The sequence below is a fragment of the Sorghum bicolor genome, chromosome 3 (assembly GCF_000003195.3).
Source record: "Sorghum bicolor cultivar BTx623 chromosome 3, Sorghum_bicolor_NCBIv3, whole genome shotgun sequence".
NCBI classification, from domain to species: Eukaryota; Viridiplantae; Streptophyta; class Magnoliopsida; order Poales; family Poaceae; genus Sorghum; species Sorghum bicolor.
The window spans coordinates 70242976-70268417 of NC_012872.2; the positions used below are offsets into that span (position 1 = coordinate 70242976).

The window sequence follows — 25442 nt, forward strand, 5'->3', positions numbered from 1 at the left end:
TCCTAGAGAACCTTTGTGTCAAATTGAACAAAAGAATATTCTGCTCGCACTCATATACCAACCCTCTAGAGCCATTCTGTTGCGCAAAATGATTGAAGAAACTTTACACGACCACTTGATGCAGCTCAACTGATTTTCTGACTCGTTCTCGAGTTTTTTTTTATTTATTTATACATCAAACATTGAAGAACAGAACAGGTTGGTACAGTCAAGCCAGGTATAATTTCGTATTTGCTCTATGGTTGTGTCGAATTGGAGCAAAATAGCATCGTTAAATCTTGAGCTGTTCACAGTTATGCAGCTGTCCTATAGAAGAAGCTTAGGTAACGCAGTCCCCGGTTATCTACACACCTCGCCTGCAATTTTATAGGAGGGGTTATTGGTTCCGAGATAAGAGTAGAATACTGAAGCCAAAATGTAATTTAGCGGTGCAAAGTCTGCTTATTGTCGGATTCTGTACAGTGCTGTACTTACAGTCTTGATTGTGTCCTTACAACAGATGGCTGAAGGGCGTCGTAGTGCCCATAACCATCATAGAGAACGCGGACTGGATCGTCCATTCCATATTCCTGGCCATATTCTGCTATGATCCTAGGGCCATCAGAGCTGCTTGTATACATGTAGACGGTAATGGGCATCCTGCAATGCAGCATTTTCTCAGTTCTCACTGACCATAACGAATGAAAGGCTGCACTTAGCACAGATAAGTTGGCCGCCAACCTGAGAACATGGGAACACATGAACAGCTCAGGTTCTCCTCCCCAAGCATGAGGCTTTCTCATCTGTCTCACATAATTCTCAAAGTTGCCTTCAAGGAACCTATAACATTGAAAAAGAGTTAATGTGACATAGTCGTCTTTGTATATTTGAAGCTAAAGTGTATTCTTTTGACATAGAATTTTAAGGATGACAGTACTTTGAAAGACTTTTATCAACAAAGGTGTAAAGTTGCCGTATGAGAATATATTATTTTGAACATATTCTTTTCCTGTTTACTCGCAGTGGAGAAAAATTATCCAGGCAATATATCAGTAAAGTAATAATGGAAAGAGGATGAAACCATTCAGTGTCTCCTCTTCTCTTGACAAACTCGTCAGCTACCTGTAACAGATAACAGAGACAACAGCAGGTTAACAATAATAAAGACGTAGAAATACAAGAAGGCCGCAGCATGTAACATATCAGAATTCTGTCAAAATGCATCAAACGAGGATGCACTTAGTAATCAGAAGCCCAGGTGATCGACACTCACTTTGGCTCGAAGCTCGTCAGCCAGTTCCTTCTGGGCGCTGTCGCTCGGTGCATGCTTTTCTCTCCTCAAGCAGGCACCATAAGCGACGGACCTGAACAGGCATCGACCGTCCCCTGTGATTCCTGTAATTAAACGTGAGGGCGGCGTCAGTGCAATTCATAAGGTATGTTCTGTAAACCAGAACATCTTGAGACGATGAAACCTTCATGGGAGTCATCAGATGGTGTTGCCCGCCGCACATAAAGAAAACAAGCAATATTACTTTAGACTTAAGATTAGTAGCATGGATTATCTTGTCAGGAGGAGATTATTTGTTTTCACGATCTGGTTTCTGATCTCTGATTTTATTAGCAAAAGAAGGACCCACTTCGATCTCAGAAGATGCAGCTTCAGAACTGCTACCATAGTATACCGTCATACACACACACATGCAAAAGGATTGGTGGAAAAGGGAATATATGTAGGGATAGAAAAGGCATCTTGCTGCTACACCATTGGTAGCTTATCATTGTTATGGTGTGTCTTTTGTATAATCAGCAATGATGCAGCCACTTTATTCCCGATCGCGTCCAAAACCAACGATCTCTGAACCATAAACAAGCCAGGAACCGCTACCAGAAGGAGCAATGAATCATCAGCCCGCTTTGGATCACCGATCGCCCGCCACAAAAAAAGAAACAAGCCTATTCTTAGCGGTCGAAAGAAACACGCAGGGAGGGGATGATTGGCGTTTGGTGGAACATACTGATGGAGCGCAGAGGACGGAGCTCCCGATCCGACATCCGCCGGTGCCGGGACGGCGGCGAACTGGCGACCCTCTCCTCCTGCCCCTGCCGGCTGCCGGTGCCGGGCACGGAAGGGTGGGAAGCAGGAGGACGCAGCGAGCACGGAAGGAGCTGCAAAATGGGATGGGATGGAATGGAATGTAAAACAAAGCGAGCAGAGGAGGGGACGTGGGGCTGGAATTGGAATTGGATTCTCTCGCGGCCGTGGTGTGCGCAGCGCACGCCTTTTTCCGCGGGGGGCGGGGCCTCTCTCGCTCGGCCAAAATTTTTCTACCGCTCGCTCCGTTGAGTGGAGCCGTGGAGGAGGCGCCTTGCCTCGCCTTCGGTTGATCGGAGCCGTTGCCGCTGCGCTGCCCTGCTCTCTGCTTGCTTTCCCGCCACAAATAATTGCTGACCCGTGGCTTTCAAATTAACCTCGTGGTCGTGGGTGGACGGAGATTAAAGCAGCGGTACAGGAGGGCAGTTGATCGAGATCGACTGAGCTACGCAAACTGCAAAGGCAAGGAGGCGATGGATCCAACACCTTGGTGGTGAATGACTGCATGAATGATGATTGCATGAACGGAACGGGGTGCCGTCCGTCCGCCCAGCCTAGCCACCACTCGGGGTCCGGGGCCCCTGTGACTATGGCTTGTTTAGATGCAAAAAAATTTTGCATTTTGACACTGTAACACTTTCGTTTTTATTTGATAAATATTATCCAATCATGGAGTAACTAGGCTTAAAAAATTCGTCTCGCGATTTACAGACAAACTGTGTAATTAATTTTTATTTTTATCTATATTTAATACTCCATACATGTGCCGTAAGATTCGATGTGATGAAAAATCTTATAAAGTTTTGAGTTTTTTTGATGCATCTAAACAAGGCCTATGATGTCGGGGACGAGGCGTCAACGAGCATGGCGTCGATTCCGTGTGGCTTATCTACTCTGTACGTTCGGTTCCGTTCCTGTCGGCAGGATGTGCGGATGCCATTACTTCCCTTTCATCTGCGACCTTGGTGTCATTGTCCTTAGCCTGCTCTGCTCACGCCTCACTTGCTGTCAATCTTTTACCCAACCCTACATTGTCGCTACACGCAGCAGTGCGCTAGCCTAGCCAGCAGCTTTCTGGAGCATCACCTGTCTTTCAGTGATCTGAGAGTCAGCCATGGGGCAAGCCCGTTCTCAGCTCTGGCCTCTGGACCTCTGGTTAGGTTTTTGCGTCAGGCTCAGGCTGCTGATAAAAGAGCTGTGCGTCTACGCCACACAGTGCAATGTGCAAAGAGTCATCATTAAGGCTGGAGAAACAATCAGGCCTTGTTTAGTTCGCAAATTTTTTTGTTTTAGGTACTGTAGCATTTCGTTTTTATTTGACAAACATTGTCCAATCACGGAGTAACTAGGCTCAAAAGATTCATCTCACAAATTACAGCTAAACTGTGCAGTTAGTTTTTATTTTCGTCTATATTTAATGCTCCATACATACGACCAAAGATTCGATGTGACGAAAAATCTTAAAAATTTTTGCGAACTAAACAAGGCCTCAGTTGCTTGCAAGCTGCAAGTCGTGTTGGGTTTTAAATTGAAGGGGGAAGAGGCGTCTGATCTGAAAAGAGTCATCATTAAGGCTGGAGAAACAATCAGTTGTACAGAGACTGTGAAGAAGGAACAACTGTACACATCTCTTGACAAGGCCAAAGCCAAACTGGAAAATGCCCTACATCACCCCACCGAGGAGGGGGGGAAGAACATCAAAGTTTTTACTCTCTTTTTACCCCAGACAGAACAATACCTGACATAAGAAGAAAAGGACCAGGTGGAAAACAAGGCAGAAGATGATGTACATACCCCACTGATCAACTCAAAACACTACTCTAGCATGCATCCTAGCACTGGTACAGCGAGAAGCCCCTGTTCTTCCACAGCGAGCTCAGCGTCCTGCCCAGCTTCCTGGACTTGGACTTGCACAGCGGCTTCGATTCCCGGTGGCACACGATAGCGCCACCGCCACCGCCGTTCCCGCCCTCCACCAGCTGGCTCTGCAGCAGCTGCTGCTGCTGGTGCTGGGGCTGCTGGGGCAGCGGCGCGTCCCGCTGCCTCTGTTCCCTGAACAACTTCAGGAGCTTCTGGGCCTTCTCCCTGCCCCTCCCTGTCCCGGCCGCCGAGATGGAGACCAGCGATGGGACCACCCCTTCCTGGAGCACTGGCGGGATGCACTTGTCGTCGGCGCTGCACATCACCAGGAGGCACGACACTGCCTGCTCCTGCTCTGTCGGCTCACCTGTGTCTAGCAGCGTCGCTAGCGTGCTGACCAAACCAGGGGTGGACATGATCTCCTTCCTGCCAGCTTGGGTGGCCGCGAGGCTGATGAGCACTGCGAGAGCCTTCTCTGTCCAACCAAGCCCCTCCGACTCTGGAGATTCCGTGACGAGGCAATGGAGAGCATCCACAATGCCTGCAGCTAGAAGCGCCGGGACGCTGGCCTGGTGGTTTGAGAGGTTGTACAGTGTGTACAGGGCGTCATGCTTGCAGGAGCTGCCTTTTGTGTCGCTGGCATCTTGGCTATACAGACGGTCGACTAGGAATGGCACGGCCTGGCTCGAACCGATGATGGCCTTTGCATCAGGAAGGCAGGAAAGATTAAGGTAGAGTGCTGTAGCAGGACCAGATAGGCGTGGATTTGATATCATCTGCTCAAGTAGATTGGCGACTCCAGCAGATAACAGGAGTCCCTTGTTTCTGAAATAAGAAAGGGTTTTGATAAGCAAAATTTCTAGGCAAAAATACTTCACTAAGTTTAAGTAATAACAAGTATTTTCAGATAGCAACAATCAGGAAGCACCACACCAGTAGGAAATAATACCTGTTATTGTTGACTGCAAGATTGAAAAGAGCCATTGCACCAACTTCTTGTGCCTTCTCATTTCCATCATTCACAGCATTCCTCAAGAACTCAACCAGTGCCTCGGCAAAACCATTCGAGCCCAGCTGGATCCTTGCTTCCTCGTCATCTTTCAAAAGATACCTTATCTGCTCCACCAACCTGCACTGCTTGTTCATGTTACTTCTTTCATGAAGCAAGAGCAGCAAGTTCCCATAGCCCTCGTTCAACTCGAAATCGTTACAAGAGCTGTCATCCAGCGTTCCCGATTCACTGTTTGCTGGCTCCTCCTTTCTAACATTCTCCATTGGGACAATCTTGACACTCTTTGCATTGGTACAATCAAAACTTTCAACAGACACACAACCTGTAGCCTCAGTGTCAGAGAAAGCAAGCCTCCAATTTACATCGAAAGTTCCTGGTGGACCATCAGGAACTGGAAATTCGTTCTGCTCACACCAGCTGGCAATCAAGGCCTTAACACAGTAGTTTGGAGTCAATGACAGGTGGGCAAGTTGCTGCTGTGTTTTAGGACATGTGCTGTGACCATCATTGAACCATTTCTCAATGCAAATACGCTCATAAGTCTGCCCAGATGAAATGATGACTGGATCATACATCAGTTGTAAGGAAATAGGGCACCTAAGCTCTTCAGGAGGGATTGACATATTCTCAGACCTTGGACCACCACCACGTCTGCAATTGAATGATCCAAGCCTAGAATTGAAAGATCCAAACCTCGAATTGAACGACTGAATGCTCGAAAGCTGTCTACTGAATGCCCGACCATTGCTGTACGGCCCATACATATCATCCATACCTAATACTGTTGGTGAGCATGGAGACGATCCCTGAGAATCTGTATCATCACCAGTCTCACTTCTGAAGAACTTTGAGTACTTCCTCATGAGATTGTACAAGTATGACACAACAAGCTCCTTCCGCTTGTCTTCATCAGAACGAGCCTTCTCAATTAGCTTCTTAAGGGCTCTTCTCTCCGTGAGTGCTGCCCTAGAAGATGTAATTCCCAATTTAAGAGCAGACATATGGAAGACCTCAAGCTCGCCACTATCACTGGAACCATTTGTTTTATTGTTTCTCTGGAGCAAATTGATAAGCTCGTCACCAGCTTCCTTCTCTGATCTATCCAATGTAAAAACAATTTCCTCCAGCTCACCAACAATCTCCACAATCTGCACAGAAACATGTTCAGGATGTCAGTACGTACTACGCACTGTAATAATCGCAAAACCATAAGCCACAAAAGCAAAACATCAAAGATTGGTGAACCAAAGATATTGACTACATGAGTTTTCCGCATAATATACCTTACAGCCGATATCTTCCGTTACTATGCTTCCAGTCCGCCTTAGACTCTCCTGAAGCTGGCTTCTAGACTTCTCAAACTTTAAAAGCACAGTTTCCGAAGTGATGGCCTAGAAGTGAAATATAATATCTATTAAAAAATTGTTCCAATTGCAAAAATTTCCAGAAGAAATGTCCTATAAATGAAATAAGTGTGTTGCAGTAGTAGTAGGGAAAGAGGAACAAGAAGTTACCAAATAGAGCCTGCTGCAGTCTGCACAATGTTGTAGAAGCCCTTTGGCTTTATCAAGAGCTACATGTAGTGAACACAATGCCTGTATACCAGACTTGCTTCTGGGTCTTGATGCTTCGATAAAGGGGAAAATGGCGGAAAGCTTAGATACAGAAGGATGAAATGCTCTACAGATTCCTGCGTGCAACTGCATAAAAACCCAAATTTCTTCAGATTCGTTGTGAAAACAAGCAAATCCCAAAACAGAAAGCTATAAGGTCCCAGTAACATAATACAGTACAAGTATAGTGTTTGCTCAGTACAGTACAAACTAGTTTTTAAAGAAAAAGGATCCTTATAGAAATAAAACCGTTGTGAATGTACTAACCATTGAAACAAATACTACCTCAAAAAGAATATGGAAAAGAAAAGGTAACTCTCATTGATCAACAAACATAACAGGCTTTTAAGATGTACTTACAAAAGGTAGGCAAGCAACAGATTAACAGGAATAGCAGACATATCACATATTCACTGTAAAGATGATACCTTGGCATCATTAGCCAGAAAAGGACCTTCTTCAGCCTCCATTGCTTCCATCGTTGGCTACTACCTGAGCTCCAACATCTGACTGCAAGAATCACAAGAAAAACAGATAACATTAGCATTTCAGTCTGAATATTTCTCACCTTTTCTTAGGCTAAAAGGAAAGAACAGGTCTGGACATTATAGAATGGGGCCAATCAAATATCCAGCTATTACTAGCAGAAATAGAATAGGTAAAATCTACTGGCAAGCCCGCAATACACTGTTCACGAAGAATAAACTTTGGCTCCCATAAACAACCCACTGAAAAGGACGTTCCCTCTGCAAACTTTGAGATTTCAAGCCCCTTGGAGCTCAATATTTTTTTTTAACCAAAATCACACATTTTGAACAAATCTAAGGCGCCAATGTACCCAGTGAACAGCATTTGACTATTCTTGTGCCCAAAGAAGAAGAAGAAGAAAAACATGATGTCGGCAGGTTCAGGGATGGACTTAGCGTGGGCCATGGGAGTTGTGATGAAGCGATATTTATTTTTTGTGGGGGCAGGGAGAGAACGATCTTCGCGCTGAAAGACATAGCCGAGCCACAGATGGATGAACGGGATTAGTCGGACAGCGCGACGGAAAACAAAAATCCACAACTTAATGCTCGATTTGATTGCTCATGGCCACAGCAAAGGACGAGTTCCAAGAAAACGACCTCTCCGAGCATCCACCCAGACAAGCTAGGATTACTCACCCAGAAAAGAAGAAATCAGTCCACGCCCGGACGGATCTCCACTCCACCAGAGTGAGGATGAGAAGCGCTGGCAGCGGCAGCACTAGACAGAGGATGATGCAGCGCAGGGAGTATCGGCGGCAGGAAGGTTCGGCCGCTTGCGCAGCAGCCTGCAGCGCAGGGAGCTTGGGCTTAGTCTTCAGAGGTCTTCAGAGCCAGAGCCTTGTAGGGAGGCCGGGCGCGCGCGTGGAGGAGCATGAGCGGGAAGCCGAATGCAGCCGCACCTTGCCAGTAACCACGCTCCAGCTTTCATACCTGCCCGTAGAGACGGCAGACAGATCTCCCCGGCGAGGTATCCACGCTGCTCCGCTGGGGTCACCGTCGACGAGGGAGGAGGGGGAAGAGCGTGGGGCGGTGGGGAGGAGAGAGAGAGAGAGAGAGAGAGAGGGAAGGAAGAATAATGGAGAGTGGGGGACGTTGGGGTTGAGAGTGGATTTTATCAGATTTCAGGGTCTGAGCCCGGGGGGAGTGAAATAAATGTCAATTTTATATTTTTCGTGTTTTCTTTTCATCGAGGTCTTGTTTAGTTCCAAAAAATTTTGCAAAATTTTTCAGATTCTCGATCATATCGAATCTTTAGACGCATGCATGGAGTATTAAATATAGATGAAAACAAAAACTAATTGCACAGTTTGGTCGAAATTGACGAGACGAATCTTTTGAGCCTAGTTAGTCAATGATTGGATACTTTTTGTCAAATACAAACGAAAGTGCTACAGTGTTGTTTTGCAAAAAAATTTGGAACTAAACCAGGCCAATAATGCTCCACATCAAGGGATTAAAAAATGGTTCAAACTTCCTTCTTAATTTTTTAGTTTTTTTAATCAATGTTTCCGGTGAAGTTTGGATAAGACATTTGGCTCTGTTTGGTTGATTGACTAAAACTTGCCACGCCTCATCTTTGATAGACTGGCCATCAAAGAAAATATGGTGATAAAAATCGAAGTCAAATTTATGGTAAGGTTTGGCACGAAAATAAGTTTATGATATGTGAGGCAAGATATTGAGAAAGTATGACGTACCATATAGGTATAGTAGTGAACCAATCATTTGCCGAAGAAACTGTGGCACGGCGAACTTATCTTGGAAATGATTTATTAACTATATATAAGGACAGCGTCAGAACCCTAAGCTGGTACAGTTTTATTGAAAATTTTAAATTTAAATTTAAATTAAAAATATACATCTGGTCCCAACAAAAAAAACCGTTTTTTGACTTTCGTCTGTGTTAGACACAAGATCTGCGGATTTCCATTAGCATGACCGGTTAGTGAACGGTGAGCATGTGTGATTGATCGAATAAAATGTACAAAATTCATTTAGAAATCTTAGAAGTCTGGCTTTTTTTTTGTTCACATTAGTTCTTTTTTGTTCCAACGCCGACCAATTGCCTCCTCTGGTTCTTATCTAGTAAAAGAAAAATACTGGAAATTGATGTTAACAAGTTGTAGCTGTCTTTTTTTTTTTGCTGACACAATGATTTATTGCTGAAATACTATACACCAATGGGGATCGTGTGTAATCATACTCAACATTTTTGTGTTGAAAACTGTGTTAGCCATTCTTAGAAATTGTTTAACGAATTGTAGTTGTGGATAAGTACTTGCTACAAAAGCTGTTAAGCCGGTTGTCTTTCGTTTTAGTGAAAGTAGGAGAGACGTCACTGTTCATGAAGGGTTCATTCGATCCATGTATGACTTCTTATAGTTACAATCCAAACGCATGTCAAATACAAGTTGTAGGAAGAGATCCCCATCAAAGCAAGATAGCCTAGATGACAAATCGTGATGTTTACCTTTGTTCCTCTCTCCCTCTCCATTATGATACTGATGTTCAAACCACTTGGCCAAATTTGTCAAAATGTGTATGTCTCACCTTTTTTTAAAAAAAAGGAACCTACTTTGCAGTGAAGAAAAGATGCATATAGCAACGCATTAGTCTATTTAAACTCTTTGTTCGCTTGTCTGAAAAACTTAGCTGAAAGTAGTGTTCGCTGATTTATTGTGAAAGAAAAACGGCTGGAAGAAAAAGTATAAGCGAACGGATGATTGATGTTTCTGCCAATTCTCCAAAATAAGCCAGCTTGCGCATATGCCTGTGGCCAAACATTGCCACTCCCAAATGGCAGCGCTAAATCAAATCCCAAATTCAACAACTGGAACCAAGATTAACACAGAGATCTGAGCTAGTGCTTGCATAGTGACCCTCTCCAAGTGGAGGTTTTTCTATTCCCTTGGCTGCAAGGGATCTATCTCTGGTTCCATCCATCAGATGCCGAAACCTGACCAAACCACAGCCGCCCTAAGACAGGAGGAGAGGAATAGACAAACAAATCTTGACATCCCAATAAAATTGTTTATGGCTGTAGTAGTAGTAGTAACCAGTTGGTTAATCATACATGAATGTGTGATGGATGGCCCTTCCACTGGCCGATGATTCCATGCATGCAGCATGCCCTTTAAATAAATTTAGCATTTGTCAGAGTTAGATCAGAGCCCCTGCTTTCCCCCGTGGATCCTGAGACTGTGAGAGAGACCAAATCATGAATTCATTCACCGGGTAAGCTAAGCTGCTTTGTTTTATTTAATCCAGTCATCAGAAGCTATAGTAGTCTAAGAGGACAGGTCAAGTGAAGTGCTGGCTTTGAGGTGATGGATGCCTTGGGGCTTTAGGCGACAGGCACTTGGAGTCATGGATGATAGGGGCATGTATATACTACGTGTCAAGGAATTATTAGCATCTTTAGGGGCAGGGAATAAGGGGGAAAGATCTTGCTGTTGGGTGGACTGGTTTGGGTGATGATCACCACCCTTTGGAGATGGATTAAAGAAAGGGAAGGGGGGAGAACTGACCACTAATTCCTCCATGGTGTGTGATGCAGTGTCTGGTTAGTGTTCACTCTTTTGAGCTTTGGAAAGTGCTGGTTGTATGTGTTTTGCACCAGCAAAACCTTGAAGGAGTAACTGTGTCCACTAGTTAGTTAACCTCTTGTTTTGGAGTGGAGAACTTAATTAAAGTTAGCAAGAATCCTCATCTTCTGAAAACAAAAGCAACGGAGAAGATTGCAGTCTTATCTTGGGAAATATATTTATGCAACGGAGTATAGTACACTAAGGAGCACTTGCTCAATTTTAAATTAAAGAGAAGCACAGTGAGCTTATGTGTCCTGTGTTAAGCGACTGTTGTCAATTTATTACTAGCTGGTTATGAGAGGCAACCCTACACGCAACTTTTCATTTAGTATAATTTTATTTTATTTTATTTAGGAAAGCAAATTGGTTTATTTTAAACCACCAAATGCCGGCGATGCGCGCATTGCATTATTGTAACACAAGTAAATTTAATACTAAATCACTCTGCATGAGCAGTGATGACTCACGTTGGAAGCATATCATCCACGGTCACAGTGGCACGTAGCACATGTGAAAAATGATCCATTCAAATCAAGCTCGATGGAGCTCACAGTCACAGGCCGACGGATGGGTGCGGCGGGTGCACGTTTCGGCGGTTCGGCCTGTACTATACATCAGTCCGTACGCACGTCTTGTCATACGTACATACTCCGTATGTTACTGGAGTAGGAGTACATACATATACGGGGCTATATATTGAAGCCGTTTTCATTTCATGGGCAACGACCTTATTAGGCATTGTTTAGTTCCAAAAGTTTTTGGTTCAAGGTATTGTAGCATTTTTGTCTTAATTTGGTAATTACTGTCTAATTATGAACTAACTAGGCTCAAAAAATTTATCTCGTAATTTATAGGTAAACTGTGTAATTAGTTTTTGTTTTTTTGTTTATATTTAATGTTTCATGTATCTATCGTAAGATTCGATGTGACGGAAAATTTTGAAAAGTTTGTGGTTTCTGGATGAACTGAACAAGGGCTTAGTTAAAATGTGCGGAGCAGCACATGGCAGCATTAATCATCGGTGGTTACAGTAATAAGTAGCCTAATATAACAGGATATACAAATCCCAAATCAATGATCTGTGGAGTCAACCGTGCATCGATTAGACTTTTAGTATTACTCCTATAGTCAGCAAGCCGCTGGGCTAGACACAAGACATTTTACGATCGCAGGTCAGGTGTTTGCATCTGCGTGCTGTCCAGCCGATGAAGAAATGAGAGAAAATATCTGACCCCCCTGGCGATGACTGGGGATTCCAATTCCATGGCGCCACCGGCAACAGGCACGGACGGGTTGACGTTGACGGTGGAGAGGACACCGGAGCAGGGGAAGACAGCGGCACATGCGGCCAGCCGTCCGTTCGCCCCCCGGCCTGGCTGTCGGCCGGAACCGGAAAGCCGGGGTCGAAGGGCAACAGAATACAGGGGTCCGCCGCCGCGGGCGCCCGCCCGCCCTTGGATCGGACGGCGGCCGTCGCAGCGGGATCACCCACGTGGACGGACGGGAGAGCGCCCTGGGCCAGCGATCGTACGCCCTGCCTGTACTATACCAATACCGCTGTCACGTCATGCTGCGCTGCAGGCTGTAGCCACCACACCAATGCCCGGCGGTGGCATGCAGCTGCTGAGCTGGCCCGCCTGGACACGCGGCGCCCGCGCCTCGTGCTTTGGAGCCGAGCCAGCCTACGTGGTCCGCGCCGTGCCCTGCGTGCGCCTACAGCTGTAAATTTCTCTGATTTACTAGTACATACAGTAGTATAAGTATACAATAATAGTAATACTGCTAGCAGTGAACACCATCTTTTATTTCCTTCTCAGGGAGGTATTATTTAGTTCACCCTGAAAACCAAAAAGTTTTTAAGATTTCCCGTCACATAAAATCTTGTGACACATACATGAAACGTTAAATATAGACGAAAACAAAAACTAATTACATAGTTTAGCTGTAAATCACAAGACGAATCTTTTAATCCTAGTTAGTCCATGATTGGATAATATTTGTCACAGACAAACGAAAGTGCTACAGTTCCGAAAAGTTTTCACTTTTCACGGCCTTGTTTAGTTCTCAAAAAAATTTGCAAAATTTTTCAGATTTTCCGTCACATCGAATCTTTAGACGTATGCATGGAATATTAAATATATACGAAAATAAAAACTAATTGCACAGTTTGGTCGGAATTGACGAGACGAATCTTTAAAGTCTAGTTAGTTTATGATTGAACAATATTTGTTAAATACAAACGAAAGTGCTACAGTATCGATTTTTTAAAAAAAAATTGGAACTAAACAAGCCCTGGAAGGGAATTCCCGTGAAGCAGAAGAGAAGGTACTACAGAGGAGACGCACGTTACAGCACATGCGGCGTCTGTGCATGATCCGGCTACCACCAGTCCGTCGCCTTCACTTCACTCAAAATACACCCACCATGCATGCATATTGTTGGTGCCAACCAAACAAACCGAACCCCGGATCGATCCACGCAGCAGCTAGCGCCACCGCCACCGCCACCGTCGTGCTGGCTCGTGCGTGCATGGATGCATGTCGGCTGCGGCGCGACCGTTCCCTTCCCGCGCACTCCTCTCTTCCTGTATGTGCGCGCTGCCCATCGTTTCTTTTTTTTAGCCTTGTTTAGTTGCAAAAATTTTCAAGATTCTCCGTCACATTAAATCTTTGGTTACATGTATAGAGCATTAAATATAGAGAAAATAAAAACTAACTGTACAGTTTATCTGTAATTTGTGAGATGAATCTTTTAAGCCTAATTACTCCGTGATCGGAAAATGTTTCTCAAATAAAAACAAAATACTACAGTGGCCAAAAATAAAAAATTTTGCAAACTAAACGAGGCTTTATCTTCGTGTTCTGCTGACGGCTGGTGACTGGACGCGCCAGGCAAGGGCCTTGTTTAGTTTCAAAAAATTTTGCAAAATCGATACTGTAGCACATTCGTTTGTATTTGACAAAAAATATCTAATCATGGACTAACTAGGCTCAAAAGATTCGTCTCGTCAATTTCGACCAAACTGTGCAATTAGTTTTTATTTTCATCTATATTTAATACTCCATACATATGTCTAAAGATTCGATGTGACGGAGAATCTGAAAAATTTTGCAAATTTTTTAGAACTAAACAAGGCCAAGCTCGCGTCTGTTGTGTCCATGCATGATGCATGCATGCATGCTTGCGATTCTTCGTCGTCCTCACTCGGTTCAAGCTCCTTTGTTTATTGGCAGGGCAAGCTGAAGTGGTTTCTTATGAATGGTTTACGTGCTCTGTCCCAGGGGCGGAGCTGCGTTGCTCCTGGGGTGCAAATGCACCCCCCAAAACATTCAAAAATAGTAGATTTGATTAAAATTTCACCATATATACATTCCCTACAATTCATCTTTATGTATTTACAAGGCAAGTGCATCTCTTTCTAATTTGCTCTAGCTTCGTCACTACTTTGTCCCTAGATGGAGATGGAATAAAAAAAAAAGAGCTCGCTTTGGTTTTGATCTGAGCGAGCCTGCGTGGTCGGCATCGACCACATGCGAGATTCCTGCCTGTATGTCCGCATGGCCTGCCCACCGGCCTCTTCTCCGGCCGGCCTTCATCGGAGTGAACAGCTGCATCATTCTGCACCGGTGACCGCATGGCCACCACCGATCTGCGCCCCGCCCATGGGCCCTGGCCGGCCACCGACAGGTCCCAGCCTCCCAGGCGACAGACATCACTGGCGCTTCGGGGTATCGCAGAACAGGGCACGACGATTTGGCCTTTCCATTGCCATCAAATAAGTAGTGCATCCGTCCAAAAAAGAATGACGTTTTTGATTTTGATACATCGTGTTTGACCGTTCATCTTATTCAAATTTTTTATGTAAATTACAAACTAAATTAATAATGAGCAAATTATCTCTAATGATAAAATAAGTCTTAACAAAATATATAATATTTATGTAAAAAATAAGATGTCTGAAATTCTAAAACGACACTCTTTTTGGGACGGAGGGAGTACTTGGCTAATTCTTCATTGAAAAATTAAGATCCTTAAATCTTAGAGCGTGTGGGACGTTTTTTTTAGATGGGATCAATTCAACAGTCATGTGTTATTTATAAAAATTGATTCCATACATTGCTGATGCCTTAAGAATGCGTGCGCATCTTGCAAACATAATAATTACTATCATCCAAGTCGCTTGTACACGGTCACTTCTACATACTCTATCAAATCCCACGTGCATACTGAATGAAAGAACATGTTCTTTCGTCCAAAAAAATAATTATACACGCCTCGTTTTTTCAAAGAGTCTAGTTATTTTTTCAACTTTTACCAAATATATATACGAAATAATCACTAATATTTATGGTGCATAACAATTAGTATTGAAATATGTTTTGATAATAGGTATATTTAGGGATACAAACACTGATACTATTTCTACAAATGTAGTCGTCAAAATGTGGCATACTCCATCCGTATAAGATTTAGATGTCGTTTTAGACAAGATTTGGGTCAAACATTGGGAATATAAATCATCAATTACTTTGAAATTACTGAGTTTGCAAATATAAAAATTATATGAATACATTTGTCTTGAAAAATACTTTCATAAAAGTATACATATATTATTTTTTTTAAATATTTTTATCTTTCCCTAATATATAATTGTGAAAATTTCAGTCCACCATATCTTTATATGTTCGCCCGTCTAAAGATTAATTAAACGATGCTCCTCTCGTTCGAATCTGGTTTCCTATTATTTTTAGCTTATTTTCTGTTTATGCCACGAGGACTCCTGGTCCAATTAGGTTAGGGGAAAAAAAAAGTTATGGGCTGAATCTAACTCGGAAGCCTAACATGAGTTTAAACCAACTTAGATCGAAATAAGTGAATAGTTGGGCTCGACCAAAATCCAAAACGACCAAAAATTTTACCTTTTTATTATTAGAGAAGAAGAAGAAGAAGAAGGAGAAGAAGAAGAAGAAGAAGAAGAAGAAGGAATTACATATTAGGACTTTGATTTTCCTTTGCCTCCGATTGACATCTAAGTAAATAAAGAAAGCGGGGCAAAATAAAAGAATGTAATTCTTATTCTTTTCTATTTGACTATTAAGAGTTCTATTTAGAATACTCAGGACGTGAGGAATCTATTTATATTATAACTCCTACTCCATATTGGTTTAGATATTTTAAGTTATCATTCGGTAGTTAGAGGAAGACAGACAAAAAAAAGTGATGGACGAAAAAAAGCTTGAAATTTTGCCTCTTTATTATTAGGTATAGATATAGATATAGATATAGATATAGATATATATAATTAGGTAATAAAGATATAGATTTGATAGCTTTTTTTTCCTTCCGTTGCAACGCACATGCATTTTTACTAGTAAAAATAAAAGATCAAAGTTGTATTTTAGAGACCGTGTCATTGTTCTAAACATCTAAATTCTATATGTATGGAGTATATATGCATTTTTTCCCTCTGAGACATAGGAGTACGTATGGAGTAAACAGGGAGAAGAAGCACATTTTATTTCCTCGGGGAGTGAAGACTTTTGTTGGCATCAATCATGGGGCATGGGCTCATGGCAGCAGTAGAGAAGTGGAAGCCCAAGACAGGACCGGACCTCGTCTCCGAAGTCAGGTGCCCCCAAGCATCATCATGGCAACCCGGAACATTACAGCCTTGACCTCCGTGCAACAAGGAGACAAAGCTATGGGGAATCACAGGCAAATGGTCGGCGCAGCGCAGTCACACGAGAGAGAAAAACAACGCGAATCAGATTAAACGAGGAGCAAAATTGTGAGGTTTCTATATGGTCACCAACAATAATGCTAGCTATTGTCGGGTTAACAAGGTCGAGTGAGTCATGCAGGCCAGCACCAATGATTGGGCACGCCAAGGCCGGCCGGTGCCTGCCCTGCTGGCTCCATTATTTGCTTGCTGTTCCGTTTCCATCCTCCGCCCCACGAGCTCGCTCTCCGATCCAAGCAAGTTAAGTCGGCATGCAAAAAAAATATCCCACTAAAATGTACAGTAGAGACACCAGTACAATTAGCTATCATATCATAACATATTCATATACTACGTGTAGTGTAGTACGTGGCCCAACCCAACACGTACAATTAAGCGTCAAAACCTTGTGGTACAAATCATTATTTGCGGCGTGGTCGCATTGCATGCTAATGCTATGGCGTCGACAGCTACTACCTGCACAGGTTCTTGCTCTCCACCAGCGGCTGCACGCTGTCTGTGTGTCGTCGTGGGCTCATCAATCCAATGGCTCACCTTCCTCGTACGACGGTTCGCCCAACAGTGCCGGCCTGCTCTTGCCATTTCGCTGCATTCACGCTGTCTAGCTAGTACGCTGCTGCGGCATTGTCATTATGTTCTGCTCGACGGTGACTGATATGATGATATTGTAGCCGGGTGTTAAAGTTTAACAGAACCAATTAGATTTAAAAGATTCGTCTCTCCAATTGTCTCTCAAATCACATAGCTGGCTCTTAGTGCTACCTGTACTCCTACTAATTAAATATGTTGGCCCCAGCACGGTTATCTGCTGGAAGAGATGGATGGCGATTGGCGACACGATGAGAGTCCGTGTGGTCATAAAACCCCCCAAAAGGCGCTTTGATTACAAGTAGTTTAGGGCGTGGATCAAAGAGAGACAGAGACCAGTCGTCGTCGTCCCATCGTCATCCATTTGCAAATTGTGGTACTACTATTAGCCGGCACTCATCATTAGTCCAATCAAAATCATATCAAGCGGCCTAGCTGCTAGCTTCGTATATATGTGGATAGGTAGCCGGCTTGCTAGTCAAACGGCCGAATTTCCGGCCGGTCTTAATACCAAAAGGCGACGTATTCGGCGAAGAGCTAGGCCTTGTTTAGTTCATCCAAAAAGCAAAAAGTTTTCAAGATTCTCCGTCACATCGAATCTTATAGCACATGCATGAAGCATTAAATCTAGACGAAAGCAAAAACTAATTACACAGTTTAGCTGGAAATCGCGAGACGAATCTTTTGATCCTAGTTAGTCCATAATTGGATAATATTTGTCACAAACAAACGAAAGTGCTATAGTACCGAAATTCGAAATCTTTTCGGAACTAAACAAGGCCCTAAACAAGTGGCCAAATCATGATGTTGCTAGCTGCAACGATATAATCATCCGTTCTAAATTATAAATCATTTTGACTGTTTAGGTATATCCATAGATAGACCCAAAAGTGTTTGCATTGTATGATTGTTTTTCTTCGAAATTAAAGAAACTTCTTCACAGTGAAATAGAGCAGTCGCCTAGTCGGAACAAATAGTGTGTGTATGCATAAAATGCTTGCCCTCCCCTTTTTCCAGTTGTAGGTGTATGGATTATTTTTATTTGCTGTTGAATTATCTAATTTTATATGTGTGTCCAAGCGATGACGTCGATCGAGAGGTCAAAATTATGGCTCTATGGCGGACCATATGATGTGACGTGTCTCCCTAGTAGTCAGCAAACAGATGTATTATTGGCACACCACTTTTAGAAAAATCTGAAGTCTTTTTCGCAAAAAAGAGAAAAAAAATCTGAAGTAGATTTCTTTTAAATTTTGCAGATCATATGATGATGCCTCATTACTAATGGTAAATAGTGGACAATGAACAAAGTCCCCCGAAGGGAACGGATGGACGGTATAGATTGCCGCTGCAGATTGGAATTAAAAAGCAAGCAGGTCTCACCTGAACGTGCTGAAACGGTCAGTACCACACTTATAAAAGTTAGTATAACTAACTCAATAACGGCGCGCGCGCACATACACCAAATCATCACTAATAAATCGGCGATGATCAATGCTTGCTAATGATGGCCACGTTGGTACGCCAGATACATTTTCGTCGTCAGAAAGGGGCAAGCGATCAATGCACATGTGCATATGCCCTATTCCTAGGGCATAGTACTCCTACTCACCAAACTCTTTGCTAGTTTGGCGCCACCAACAGAAACAGCGAGCCTAGGGCCGGCTTGCAAGGATTACTTGTGTGGTTGCAACTGGCAACTTGGGCCTTGTTTAGTTTCCAAAAAATTTTGCAAAATTTTTCAGATTCCCCGTCACATCGAATCTTTAGACACATGTATAAAGTATTAAATATAGACAAAAATAAAAACTAATTGCACAGTTTGGTCGAAATTGACGAGACGAATCTTTTGAGTCTAGTTAGTCTATGATTGGATAATATTTGTCAAATACAAACGAAAGAGCTACAGCGTCGATTTTGCAAAATATTTTGGAACTAAACAAGGCCTTGCAAGCACAAGCTTTGGTATCTGCAAAGATGGAAAGGGGAACTAGGAAGCGACGAAAAATGCACCCGTAACGAGGCGTGCTGGCGTCACCAACTCATCATCGTACATGGGTTCGTTCCCTCTGGCTGGGTACTGTAACAAGAGACCTCGAGACTGACCACTACTACACTGACAACAGGGCTGGGGTTTGGGAGCATGCATGTGAGCTGCACATGACGGTGTCCCCGCCATCGCAGGGTCGTCGACCGCGGCGTCGGGGCACTTGTTAATGCGAGGCGACGGGGACGGACGGCTCCGGCCAGGTGCAGCGCATGTGGCGCCACGGACAGCGGCTGCAGCTACGCCGCCGCGTTGGATGGCACCGGCACCGGCACCGGATCGGACTTTGCTGCATGCTATGCCACGCCACCGCGGCTCCCGGCGCGGCATGCGTGCGTTGTTTTGGTGCCGGCCGTGCGGGGGGTGGCGGCCGGCTACGGAGCACAAGGGCCAGGTGGATGGGGATGGAGATGTTGGATGGCACCATGCATATGCAGATGCAGGGGCGACGCCGACGGCAAGGCAATGCCAGCTCATGAATCACGACGAGGCGTTGTACTTGCCGTGTCCGTGTGTGCAGCATCGCGGCACGCTGCTGTATGTACGTGCTCTTGCCGTCACGCGGACAACACCACACCAGGGTGCTTCAGATGGCAGTAAAGTCCCCCCAAACCTGGTTGTTGGCTGTTTGTTTCTGTATAGGCATGGCCTTAATACTGGCCGTGCAGGTAGTTTACCGAGTGTACCCTAATAAAGGTGATTGGCACAGTGATACTAATAACGAAAAGAAATTGAACATCTATGCTACCACATGGATCAAATAGCTATTAGTTGCCTCTTGAATTCGTTAAGTTAAGATGAGGCCCCAAGAGAGAATTTATCTAGTTTGACAGTCTCAACGAGTTAAGATGAGGCCCCAAGAGAGTTCTACCTTAGGCCTTGTTCAGTTTCCAAAAAATTTTGCAAAATTTTTCAGATTTCTCGTCACATCGAATCCTGCGTCATATACATAAAATATTAAATATAAATAAAAGAAATAACTAATTACACAGTCTAAATAATTTTCTTAGTCCAGTTAGTTCATGATTGGACAATATTTGTTAAATATAAATGAAAATGCTAGAGTATCCATTTTGCAAAAAAAATTGGAATTAAACAGGGCCCTATTTACGAGTTAAGTAGTGGTTGCTGGGAAACTAGTTGCGCATTTAGATAACGCACATGGCGCTCAACAGAGAGCATTGTCACTCTCACCTTAACAAAGGACACTGCCGTCCCATAAATTATTGCTGATGACTTGCTGAGGCGTACACTCCTAGTAGAAGATAACTACTACGGAGTACCTCGCCAAAAGATTTAACCATCGCCTGAAGCAACCTTGGATTGGATAAAATGATAAAGGCAGTGAGTTAAGTACTACCTGATCACCTTAGCCTTTTTTTATTAAGCCACAACGAACAAAAAGTACTGCCAGCAAGAAATCATTTCCATCAACTGGCACCTGAAAAAGCTAGCCACTTTCATTGTGAAGAATAAAAAGGGACAAAGTTGACACTTTGTTGGTTGAACAGGCTACTATTCCTACAAGAAAATGTGCATGTAAAGAGACAGAAAGGGAGCAATGGAACTACAGGAAAGCACGGATCAGCCCAAATCAGAAAAGCGGCAAACAAGGATCAGCCCACATGAGAAAAGCCCCAGTTACAATGTATCTTCCAGCGCCAGGCACCATCAAAAACCAAAACTCGCTACTCCAAGCAAAACCCAAGGCAAGTACTGAAGTACCGGAAGTGGATGGAGCTCAATGTAATTCTAGCAGCACTCAATAAAGAATGCTTTTGAAATTGACTTCGACGTGACAACAAGAGCTCAAAATGTGCACATCATATATACACGACCACGCCACTACATTTTACCATCGCTTAATAAAGTTCAAATTGCCACACGGACCACAGTACCTCACCATTCCCGGCTTACTTCAACTTCCACCTCTCAGTTATCAGCATGATTTCACACAATGCGAATTCTCTTCATGCTACACTACCGTATAAGCACAGTAAGAACTGAAGTCTGTTACAATGAGATCACCAGAACACCACAGGTCATGTTGATCCAAACGGTGGTGACTTCAGGGCCCAAAATACGGGAACAACTGCTCCAGAAATTCTCTTCCCACTTGCCAGCACATCAAATCACTGGCTAACCTTCGATTACAGCTCCCAGATCCTCTTCTGACGATACTTCAGGTGTGACAATCTCTTCAGGCAAATCACTCGGTGAACTATCTTCTGCCTCCTGCTCTTTAGGTGCTTCAGTTGCCATCAATCTCCTTAGTTCCATCTCCAGATCATTTGCAACACTCTTGTTTTCATCAAGGTAAGATTTAAGGTTATTTTTACCACAGAAAGACATATCATTGAAACTATAAAATGCACCACCAGTCTTTTTGATAAGCTTGTGCTTCAATCCGAGTTCGAAAAGCTCAGAACTGCGGCATATCCCCTTTCCAAATTCAAGCTCAAACTGTGCGGTCTTGAAGGGTGGAGCATGCTTGTTTTTTACAATCTTCACAGCAATCTGACTACCTATTGTCTGCAAATGAAAGACATCATCATTCAAAAGCTACAGTGTAAACTGTTTCAGGGAGCACCAAATCTCCCATATGGCATATGTAGAGTTGGTTATTTTAATTCACTAATAATTTATGCTTGCAGAGTGACAGCACATGTCGATGCCTATAAATTGCCTACTCCGTGTGTCTAGTAGTGGCTCAGTTAAATAGGCGACATGTATATCTCTGCTAAATCAAAGTCACGCTGTGAACAGAATTTGACACATTGAAGTACCAGATACTAAACTAAATCGGGTAAAATGCTAAACAAATGATTTAGTTAATTACCTCTTCACCTTTCTTTACCAAACCAATACGCCTGATGTTCAAGCGAACAGAAGCATAAAACTTCAAGGCGTTGCCACCAGAAGTGACCTCAGTTGGTCCTCCAAATCCAAATGTGGCTACCTTGGCCCTGATCTACAATGGAGACAACGAGACTAAATTAGCAGCAAAAATACAGGCTATTTTGAGGAAAAATAAGGATACAACTGCATAAAATACAAATATCAATTGCATGCAAAAATTGGTAAGATTGCACAGGAAGAACCAGGCATATCCCTTCAAAAGATAGAATTGTATGCTAATGTTTCCTAATTTACAGTGGCATTCCTTTTTTGCTTAAGCAGCATGTAATTCCAGAACTTGAAGGTAAAAAAATTACAACTATATTTATAGCCATAATCAAAGTTCAATATGGCAACAATCTTCTGACATATGTGACGCTTCGCCTCAATAAGATACATAATGGAATAAATTACTTGAACTAACACTGAGAAAATCATGTATGATTAATACCTGATTAATAAATAACAAAATTGTCTGCGAAAGCGAAAGGGAGTGGCTAAGCTTGCGAAGAGCTTGGCTCATCAACCTAGCCTGAAGAGCAACATGTGCATCACCCATCTCACCATCGAGCTCAGTCTTTGGAACAAGCGCAGCTACCTGCATAGTAGAATGAGATAATATGAACTGTGCATCTAAACTCATAAGAAACGGCAATATTGCAAAAAAAAGAAAAGAGCAACTCCGCTCAAAATGAGGTCTTACACTGTCTACTACAACAACATCAACAGATCCACTTCGAATCAGTGTATCCACAAGACTGAGTGCCTGCTCAGCACAGTCTGGCTGAGAAAGGAGCAAATTGTTAGTGTCAACACCAATTTTCTCTGCGAGAGCTGGATCCAAAGCGTGCTCTGCATCTACAAAGGCACAGTAACCTAGAAAACAGAAAGAAAAAATTCATTACGATGTTCTTATAGAATCACAAGAGAGTAACTAAGATTCAAACTAGTCAAATGATAAAGAATGGCAGCGAAAAGTTATAAGGCTTAGTAGACTGTAAACAAAGGAAGTTCAAAATTTTAAACTAGTGAAAACTATCATCCACGGCTGACATCTTTACATATTTTATTCATATTCTAAATAAAAGGTAAGGACACCTTTTTCTTTTAACTTCAGGTATTGCAACTTTCAACCAATTATTCAAAAAGCTTTGTTAAGTAGGCAGGCCAGCGAAATTTTTAAAAGGAAAATCAGCATTTGAGAATCAAACTATTCATGACTTGCTCTAAAAGAACAGATAAAGTTGTTACATAATTCTGATTTTGTATTCATGATGCATGTACAAACTGCCTTAAAAGATGTTAAGATTGAGTCTCACTTTCTGGATCAGGGGGTGTGGGCAAAGCAGCAGTTTCCATAGGATAGCACCCCTCTTTAGTGAATGTTACACACAAAAAAGAGAGCAGCCAAGAGGATAAATCACCAGATCAGGTGCATCCTATAAATCCCAAAGTTTGGTTATCCTAATTGTCAAGCTACTTTCCTCTATTTGTTTCCCATACTACGGAAATCATTGAAAGTTCAGAGTTTACCCCCATTCTTTTGTGCTTCTGCAATGACATGTAGAGCAAGCGTTGTCTTGCCTGAAGCCTCTGGACCATAGACCTCTATGACACGCCCCTATAAAAGATATCTAGCATGAAACTTTTACAAAATAAAATACATCAACTTACAACATCATAAACTAGACTAATCAAATTTTCCAATTTGAAAATAATATCATGTAATGGTCAACAAAAAAAGAAGATCTACTTCAATCATTAATATGCAAATGCTTACCTTTGGAAGACCACCAGTTCCTAGAGCCATATCCAAAGCGAAAGAGCCAGTAGACACGACAGGTACATCTCTATGGCCTTGTGAACGCCCAAGCCACATTATCGCCCCCTTCCCAAATGCAGACGTTATTTGATCAATAGCCTGGTGTAAAGCCAAGTCTTTCTTTGACATATTCTCCTCACCAGAGTCTGTTCCACTTGACTTCTTTTTTTTAGCTACATAGGCAAGAGAAGAATCACTAAAACTGATCCAATGGGCAGTGACAAAGGAGAAGCAAAGGAAAAAATCCTGTACTAGCAGTTATAATCATGTCACAATGCAGGTAACAATAAGAGATCAAGAGTTCTAAACAACAAGCAATGTGCAAAAAGTATAACGGAATTTGTCTATAACCTTTTGATGCGAACTCTCGGCAATGAAACGTGGAGCCACAGATCACTTGCTTATAGCTCTGCACAAATATTAAAGTATCAGAAAAATAAGAGTCGCATTTAAAAAAAAATCTAGTACATGTATCATATTCCCCGGTGTCATTACTATTTTTTTTAATCTTGTGTTGCCGTACATACTACAAAAAAAATTGAGCCATTATAGTGCTTTAAGCATGCTGTTGAACTAAAAAAAATGTTAATAGCAATGGGGAGCGCTTATGATTTCGTATTGTGGTCACACAATAGGAAAACAAATCTACCACACAGTAAGATCAAATAACATTTCTGACAGAAAAGTGATATTTGAGTGGCGCTCAATAAAAGCAGGGAGCAGTAAGCAAGAGATAAACCTGTAAATTTAGTTATGGGATAAAACACGTTGACACGCAACTAAAAGGTTTACCCAGTCGCGAATTGAGATTGAAATCGAGAGGAATCAGCCCCAAAGGCCTCGATTCCGCATACAGACGATCAAACTCCCGTGACCAAACTAGGGCTCACTCTCAATCAGCACAGAAGAAAACTCAACTAAACGCATCGAACATTCGACCGAGAATCGCCACTCGCCAACCCACCCCACCCCAACCACAAAAAAGCTTAAATACAGCGGAGAGAGCGAGGGTTGGACCTCAGGTTGAGAAGAAGAGGCGGAGGCGGCGGCGGCGACGACGCGCCGCAGCGACGCGCGCCTGAGGAGTGTCGCCATGGCGGCGGCTTCGCCTCCAACCGTTGGAAGCCGCGCGGAGAACCCCGGGGACGGGGTATGGAGGTGCTAGGGTTTAGGGGTTTTGCGGGGCTTGGGGTTTTTGGCTGCGCTCCGCCTCGTCCCCTTTTGAGTCCGGTCTCCGCCTCTCCGGGCTCCCACTCCGGGTGTCGGGAAGAGCGCCCCGCGGGCCGGCGCTCGCCATACACTCCGATGGACCTCCCGTGGACCCGCAAATATGTGGAGCCTGCTTGTCAGAGTTATAGAATAACGGATGACCTTGTCTGTGGATGTGGTCCACCGTCCACGGGGTTTCCTTATGTTGTTGACTGCAAGTGGGTCCACGTAAACTGTCGAGGAAGTGGCCCATCTTATCACCAGATGGGCTCGCGCAGAAGCTTCTCATGGCCCATCAGCTAACGAATTGGGCTTATCAATAAAAAAAAGGTTAACGAATTGGGCGTGGCCCATCTGGCATCTTCGTCTATCCCTTTCGGCCTTGTTTAGTTCCAAAAATTTTGGTAAAATGAGCACTGTAGCAATTTCGTTTGTATTTGACAAATATTGTCCAATCATGGA

The 25442-nt window shown here is 43.3% G+C and overlaps 2 protein-coding genes across 2 annotated transcripts; both read right to left on the bottom strand.

Annotated features, from left to right (window-relative positions):
- LOC8078685 (U-box domain-containing protein 45) lies at positions 56–8168 on the bottom strand. The gene is made up of 12 exons (XM_002458884.2): positions 7726–8168; positions 6988–7069; positions 6461–6646; positions 6230–6337; positions 4884–6094; positions 3910–4759; positions 1998–2307; positions 1253–1374; positions 1061–1101; positions 721–819; positions 475–639; positions 56–356 (listed from the first exon to the last, which is right to left on the bottom strand). The coding sequence occupies exons 2-12, from the start codon at positions 7036–7038 to the stop codon at positions 344–346; spliced, it is 3156 nt and encodes a 1051-aa protein (XP_002458929.2). The 5' UTR covers positions 7039–7069; positions 7726–8168; the 3' UTR covers positions 56–343.
- Positions 20723–25095, bottom strand: LOC8056121 (protein RecA). The gene is made up of 8 exons (XM_002458886.2): positions 24789–25095; positions 24123–24180; positions 23730–23944; positions 23483–23570; positions 22653–22825; positions 22401–22547; positions 21891–22022; positions 20723–21583 (listed from the first exon to the last, which is right to left on the bottom strand). Exons 1-8 carry the CDS (start codon positions 24864–24866, stop codon positions 21191–21193), a joined length of 1284 nt encoding a protein of 427 aa, XP_002458931.1. The 5' UTR covers positions 24867–25095; the 3' UTR covers positions 20723–21190.

Coding starts and splice junctions, on each gene's coding strand:
- LOC8078685 (XM_002458884.2), bottom strand. CDS start 7,038: ATGGAAGCAATGGAGGCTGAAGAAGGTCCTTTTCTGGCTAATGATGCC. Junction 6,647..6,987: donor TTCTGGCTAATGATGCCAAG/GTATCATCTTTA, acceptor GTTTTTATGCAG/TTGCACGCAGGAATCTGTAG. Junction 1,375..1,997: donor CCGTCCTCTGCGCTCCATCA/GTATGTTCCACC, acceptor GTTTAATTACAG/GAATCACAGGGGACGGTCGA.
- LOC8056121 (XM_002458886.2), bottom strand. CDS start 24,866: ATGGCGACACTCCTCAGGCGCGCGTCGCTGCGGCGCGTCGTCGCCGCC. Junction 24,181..24,788: donor CCTCTTCTTCTCAACCTGAG/GTCCAACCCTCG, acceptor ATATTTGTGCAG/AGCTATAAGCAAGTGATCTG. Junction 22,023..22,400: donor TTTTGTTATTTATTAATCAG/GTATTAATCATA, acceptor TCTCCATTGTAG/ATCAGGGCCAAGGTAGCCAC.